This window comes from Pleurodeles waltl, chromosome 8, assembly GCF_031143425.1.
Source record: "Pleurodeles waltl isolate 20211129_DDA chromosome 8, aPleWal1.hap1.20221129, whole genome shotgun sequence".
In the NCBI taxonomy this organism is placed as follows: Eukaryota; Metazoa; Chordata; class Amphibia; order Caudata; family Salamandridae; genus Pleurodeles; species Pleurodeles waltl.
Genome location: NC_090447.1, coordinates 159,917,307 through 159,924,690, shown reverse-complemented (window position 1 = coordinate 159,924,690; position 7,384 = coordinate 159,917,307). Strand labels below are relative to the sequence as shown.

General features: G+C 46.2%; 1 protein-coding gene across 2 annotated transcripts in view; it reads left to right on the top strand.

Moving 5' to 3' along the window:
- Positions 1-5,991: 5,991 nt before the first annotated feature.
- The window catches only part of RAB38 (RAB38, member RAS oncogene family), a 316,666-nt gene continuing 315,273 nt past the window's right edge, over positions 5,992-7,384 (top strand). The window contains exon 1 of one of the 2 annotated variants that reach the window (XM_069203999.1): positions 5,992-6,240. In XM_069203999.1, coding sequence (XP_069060100.1) covers positions 6,039-6,240 — 202 coding nt within the window. In that variant the 5' untranslated portion in view covers positions 5,992-6,038. The remainder of the gene's footprint in view (positions 6,241-7,384) is intronic. The other variant, XM_069204000.1, reaches the window with a different exon arrangement.

Genomic DNA, 7,384 nt, shown 5'->3' with positions numbered 1-7,384 from the left:
ACTGGAAAGTGATATAAAGAGTCTTAAGTCTTTAAAAAGCAAACAAAGTCTCTTTCAAGCACAAAATACCTGGTTTGGAGTGGAAAATCTCCGCAAAGGGCCGCAGAAGAAGAGATACGTGGAAAAATGGTGTGTGCTTTGATTTCTCCCCAGCACACATGGACTTGCGTCGTTATTTTTCACACGGGGAAGTCAGGCATCGTTTTCCGGCGCGCGGACAGTCTCTTTCTGTGGATCGCAGGATTACCAGATGTCCCTGGGTCTGTTCGTGGATTCTCCTGCTTGTTTTCCGGCTGCGTGTCGTTCCACAGGGCTGTGCGTCGAAGTTTCGCTCTCACGGCAGGCGTTGCGTCGATTTCCCCTCTAGAAGTCGGGCGGCGTTGTCCTTGCGAGGACCCGAAGGCATTGCGTCGATCAGCGTTGGTGTGCAGCGTTTTTCTTGCCGCGGAGCAAGCTGTGCGTCTAAATTTTCGGCGCACGAAGAGTCCAAATGAAAAAGAGAAGTCTTTTTGGTCCTGAGACTTCAGGGAACAGGACGCAAGCTCTATCCAAGCCCATGGAGAGCACTCTTACAGCCAGACAAGAGTTCAGCAAGGCAGCAGTCCTTTGTAGAAAGCAGTCATGTGAGTCCTTTAGGCAACCAGGCAGTTCTTCTTGGCAGGATGCAGGTTCTGGTTCAGGTTTCTTCTCCAGCAAGTGTCTGATGAGGTAGGGCAGAGGCCCTGTTTTATACCCAAGTGTGCCTTTGAAGTGGGGGAGACTTCAAAGAGTGGCTAAGAAGTGCACCAGGTCCCCTTTCAGTTCAATCCTGTCTGCTGGGGTCCCAGTAGGGGGTGAGAGCAGGCCCTCCACCCTCCCAGCCCAGGAAGACCCATTCAAAATGCAGATGTATGCAAGTGAGGCTGAGTACCCTGTGTTTGGGGTGTGTCTGAGTGAATGCACAAGGAGCTGTCAACCAAGCCCAGCCAGACGTGGATTGTAAGACACAGAAAGATTTAAGTGCAAAGAAATGCTCACTTTCTAAAAGTGGCATTTCTAGAATAGTAATATTAAATCCAACTTCACCAGTCAGCAGGATTTGGTATTACCATTCTGGCCATACTAAATATGACCTTCCTACTCCTTTCAGATCATCAGCTACCACTTCAATACTGTATGAGGGCAGCCCTAATGTTAGCCTATGAAGGGAGCATGCCTCACAGTAGTGCAAAAACAAATTTAGGAGTTTTACACTACCAGGACATGTAAACTACACAGGTACATGTCCTGCCTTTCACCCACACAGCATCTTGCTCTAGGGGTTACCTTGGGCACACATGAGAGGTGACTTATATGTGGAGAAAGGGGATGTTTAGGCTTGGCAAGTACTTTTAAATGCCAAGTCGAAGTGACAGTGAAACTGCACACCCAGGCCTTGCAATGGCAGGCCTGAGACAAGGTAAAAGGGGCTACTTATGTGGGTGGCACAACCAGTGCTGCAGGCCCACTAGTAGCATTTAGTCCACAGGCCCTAGGCACATATAGTGCACATTACTAGGGACTTATAAGTAAATCAAATAGTCAAATCAGGTATGATCCAAGTTTACCGTGTTTAAAGGGAGAGAGCATATGCACTTTAGCACTGGTTAGCAGTGGTAAAGTGCGCAGAGTCTAAGAGCCAGCAAAAACAGAGTCCAAAAAGTGGAGGGAGGCAGGTAAAAAGTTAGGGGTGACCACCCTAAAGCATGTCAGGTCTAACAACTCCCATAGCCTTGATTTCTTTCAAACCCTGTCTTAAAGCAGTTGTTGACTGGATGAAAGCAAGATGTTTAAAACTCAACTCTGATAAGAAAGGGATTCTTTTCTTTCATATCAAAACATTTCCTGAGCCCAGTATTTGGTGGCCATCAGAAATGCCCCCCACCCCCTCCTCCGGCTCCAGTTGTAAGAAATCTTGGTGTGAAATTTGACTCCAACCTTTGAGCCTCAAATCAAGGCTATATCAGCCACTTGTTTTTTACTCTCAAGCCCATAAGAAGGATGTTACATCTCATCCCATTGGACTTCCGGAAGTCCATAATTCATGCCCTGATTCCTTCGAGGTTGGACTTTGCCAAGAGTTTATATCTTGGGCTGCCTGCTTACTTGATCCAGTGTCTTCAAATTATTCCAGAATGCTGCTGTCGGGCTAATTCTGAAAATTCCCCCCAGGACGTCAGTGTCAGAATACCTGTGTCATCTTCACTGGCTTCCTGTGAATAAAATAATTTAGTTCAAGGCACTCATTTTGGCTTTTAGAGCCCATACTCCCAAGGGGTCTCTGTATCACAGGTGTCATTTCAAGCATTATACCCAGGAGAGATCTTTGAGATCTAACAAACTTAAACCCCTCCAGATCCCTTGCATTCATAAGGCCAGAAGGGGAGGTAGATTTTTTTGTTTTTCTTGCCTTGAAACTGTGGAATGCTCTTCCTTTGAATTTGAGAAGCACCCCATCTGAAACTGTTTTAAGAAAGAGCTTTAAACCCTTCTTTTAGATTCTTGCTTAAATATAATTTAAGTTTCTTGCTGTCAGGTTTCTTATAGGAGTTCTTTCAACCAGTGCTCTGAGATTACTGTATTGTATTGTATTGTATTGAGAAACACAGGAGCCAGTATGACTTCCATCAGGTTTCAGGTGGTGTCCTCAGAGCAGGTAATTCCTATTGTAGTCCACCAGGTTGTAGTAGTTGACAGCCATGAGAGTCACTACCCAATGTATCTGGTTCCCTTTGAATGGGAGGGTCTCAGGTTCCTTTAGGGTAGCTGTGAGTCCATCCATACCTGTGGATTGCTGCTTGGTAATGACCTGGAGCAGACCATCTGGAAAGAGGTGGAGCTCTGGTCTCACTTGGAGGTTTTGGAGGTGCCTCAGTTGGTGTGCCTGACCACATGGTCCATGGCCGCCTAAGAGGGTAGTCTCTCTACAAAGAGACTAATAAGATCTACAGGCTATCTAGAAGAATGGCCCAGGTACCTGCCGAAAAGAAGAAGGGGAAGGGGGACAGGAAACTCACCCCTGAGGCTCCCATGATACGGGTGTAGGCTGAACCTGAGGGCGACACACCTGAACCTACAGGGAAGGACATTGTCACCCTGGAAAACCTCCCTGAACTGTCCAATTTGCAGAAGGAAGGATGACCCACCAGGGAGGGGTTCTGCAGAGTGCAGAAGAAGTTCCCTACTCTGGGGAGCCTACAGCGGCAGGCCCTGGCAGCAACTCTGGTCATCACCAGATTTACTGGAATAATGATCTCCTATATAGCATACCTAAAGTTCCTAAACCTGGTGCCACTCATGTGTTGGTGGTCACCCAGTGCTCCAGGGTCTTCCTGCTGAAGATGGCTTATGATGTTCTCCTGGCAGGTCATGTGGGGTAAGACAAGTCCTTTGTCAGGCTTGTCATCCACTTTTATTGGCCCTGGATGAAGATGGCCTCAGATCACAGATGCATTTGGCAGGTCATGTCCGACCTGTCAGACCAGTGAGAAGTCAAGAGGGAAGCAAAAGGCTACCCTCATTCCCCTTCCAGGCATTGCCACCTTCTTTGAAATGGCGAGCATTAACATTGTTGGGCCTCTGTACCCCAAGACAGCCCAGGGCAACAGGTTCATCCTGTTCTTGGTAGACCATGCCACCTGGTACCTGGAGGCTATACCTCTGAGGACAGTGACTGCATCTGCAGTGGACAGGGCACTAATGGAGATCTTTACTTTTGTGTGGTTCCCCGAGGCATTAATATCTGATTGAGGTACCAACTTCATGTCAACATACATGAAGTCAATGTGGGACATGTGTGGGATAAACTACAAGCTATCCACACCCTATCATCATCAAACCAATGGTCTTGTTGAAAAGTCCAACAAGACCCTCAAAGGTTTGATCACGGGCTTGTTAGAGCACTTAAGGCAGAAGTGGATGTTCTCTTGAAATGCCTATTGTTTGCTTACAGGAAGGTACCTAAGAAGGGGGTTGAATTCAGCCCCTTTGATCATCTGTGATGGTCACCCTGACAGAACCTAGTAAAGGAGAGTTGGGAGCAAACTCCCAAGAAAGCTCCTCATAATGTGGCTAGCTACATGCTGGCCCTCTGCACCTACGTGAACCACTTTTGGAAAAGGTCAATGGGAAATCTTAAAGCCCACTAGGAGTTCATGAAGCTCTGGTATGACCAGAAGGCCACTCTAATCGACTTTCAGCCAGCCCAAAAAGTATGGGTGCCCAGCCCTTAAGAAATCAAAGGTCTGAGCCCTTTGAGGGGAAGGAATGTTAAGAGGATGTCATCTATCTGGTGGACCTCAAGACATCCAGGAGCCTTTTACTGGTCCTGCACATCAAGCGCCTCAAACACCACTTTGAGAGGTCCGAGGTTACCAAGCTCCTGGTCATGGATGATGGAGTGGAGGCAGAGAGTGGATCTCTCCCCCAACTCCTTTCTTCTAAGAAGCAGGATGAGTCAGTCTAGGGTGTCAACCTCTTCTCTACCCTGACCATAGAGCAACAGAGGGATGGTCACCAAGTGTTGGGGCGTTTTGCCTCTTTGTTCTCCTTAATCCCCGGGCTCAGTACAATGTGTGCCCATGAAATTGACACTGGGGACAGTAACCCTGTAAAGAATAAGATCTACAGACTTTCTGATAGGATGAGTGCCAGCATAAAGGTGGAAATCTCTGAAATGCTGGAACTTGGAGTGATTGAACACCCAAACTCTGGTTCTGCATGGATTAATGGGGGCTCATTGCAGTTGCTAAGATTGATGATCAACCCATCCCCCAAGCTGATGAGATCATTGATCATTTCAGGGTTGCCAAGGGGCTGCCTAGTTTCTCAGCACATTTGATCTGATGTCTGGGTTTTGGCAGGTCACCTTAGCTGAGGGGAAGGGGGCTAAAGAGAGGTCTGCACTCTCTACCCAGAAGGCCATTTCCAGTTTTTATTGGTGCCCTTTAGGTTGAAGAATGCCCCTACCACCTTCCAGAGGTTGGTCAATCAGGTCCTGGCTGGTTTGGAGAGCTTTAGCGCCACTTACCTGGATAACATTGAGCTCTTCAGTTCCAGCTGGGAGGACCATCAGTGCCACCTCAGAGAAATACTGCAGGCTCTGAAGAGAGCAGGCCTAAGTATCTACTACTGTTTTGAAGTAATGAATAAGGGCCATATGTACCAACACATTTTCCAACAGACATAGAATGGGTAAAACCTTTTGATACATCTTGCCCTAAATACTTTACACGTTGCCTCTAAGTTACGCTTGACTGCTTTTGTGCCAAACTGCCAGAGGCTTAAGCATAGGTTAATTTGGGGTTTGCTTGTGTTTCACCCTAGCAAGAATTATGTTGAGGGTTTCACCCCTCAACCAGTAACCCAATATCCTACACTCTATAAGCAATTATACTATACTTTATATTATTAAAACCATGAGGTCATGGCCACTGCCAGACCTAAAAACTGACTAGTATAGAAATGTTTGTGTACTGGGTTGTCAATGTACACGGACTTTTTGCCCTGGACAGCTGTTCTGCAAATACACTGCGCTGGTGAAATGATAGGCAATCTGAATTATACTGAATCCATAGGGAACATCTCTGTCCTATACCAATGTATTCAAGATGCATTCAAACCAGGCGTGGCGCTAAATAGCGTTACATATATTGTTTTTCAATAAAGGGTTTCTACGCTGTATTTACCAGGAGCATATTGTCACATAGTATTTAAAACATAACAACAGACCGTGTCGCTGGAATCTTTTTATGAAATGGGCCTTTTTGTGAGCTCCGCGGAATAAAAAGTGCCCTAGTTAGAAAGTTTGGGGTTTTAGAAATGTGTCATTATCGTTAGTTCTTTTCTCTGCTGAGTTTCCCTATACTTCCAGAGGAGGTCTCTCGTTTTCTCCCATGTTCTCTCCCTCTCGAGGCCTCCCTCTCCCTCCTGCATAATCAGCCCTCCCGCCCCCTCATTATTTCCTCCTGACCCTGGCAGGATTCCACCAGAATCAGTCTGCAGGACGTTCAGGAGCTAAGATGCAGAGCCACGACAAAGAGCACCTCTACAAGATACTGGTGATTGGCGATCTGGGGGTGGGGAAGACCAGCATCATCAAGCGCTATGTGCACCAGAACTTCTCCCCGCACTACCGGGCCACCATCGGGGTCGACTTCGCCTTGAAGGTGCTCAACTGGAACCCCGAAACCGTGGTGCGACTGCAGCTGTGGGACATTGCTGGTAAGTGGTCAGATAATTCTTCTGGAACCAATTTAGGCGCACTGTGCACTTTTTCTGTATGCTTCCCTATATAAAAACATAAATGCGAAGGGTGAAATTCTTCAGAAGTACGCAAAGTTGTATTGAGTTTGGGTTTACTGTAGAGTCTGGTAATGGGGAACTTCATTTTAGCGTGTCTGTTACATGTTACTATTGGTCTATAGAGTATATTCGTCAATGTTCTATTCTCATCTATGTCCTTCATAGACCATGTACCATGACATCATCTTTAGCGTCAGAAGATGTCAGGAAAAAGTGTGATCGCGAAAGTTTGTGCAAAAGTTTGCAACCCTGGTATTCTGTGTACAGTTAAACACGCCCTCTGTTACAAAAAAAAGTTAATTTGAGAGAAAAATTGAGATATGTAACACACTGGTTAATATAATTCAAGCAATGCCTCAAAAAAATTTCAAAGTTTTACCAGTTTCTTGCAGTTTCCAAAAGTGCAGCTTCGAATTAAAGTACTTAGGATGCTTAAACTGCGGTATTGGATTCGAAGTGTACACCAAGGATAGCGAGTGCAGCCCCCGACGTCAGAGCACTATCCCTTCCAATCCCTGCAACAAGTGTGCATGGCATATTTTGCGATTACTGACGTCACAGGGCATTCGTGGCTTTATTAGTCGATCTCATGCATTCACTGACCTATAGTACTAGCGTAAAAAAGTAGAAATGATCTGTTAAATATTAGCTCTGATTTTAGCATCCCACTGCATTCCCGTTGTAAAGTTAACACAGTGCTGTCTGTTGAATGCACTCACCTTCAGACGTATGTGACAAACCTTTAGTGGGCCAGTCGCATTCACAGGGGGCAGTCCGGGGCTGCTGTCATGAACATTCTCTTACATTAGAATGTCTGGACATAGCATAGTCCTGCATATGCACACAGCGCCGGGAACGCGCAAAGAAAATGATACCGAAGTGTTGGTTTTCACAGTCTACAGCGAAGGTATGCCTACATTCACACGTTGATGCAAAGGCTTTAATTAAAAAAGAGTGCAACATGTAATTATTCTGTTGTATCTATTTGTTGCATGATTAACGATCAACCTTGACCCTCAGTTCTGTCGATTGGCTCCCTGCCTCGTGGCTCCTCATCAGCCAG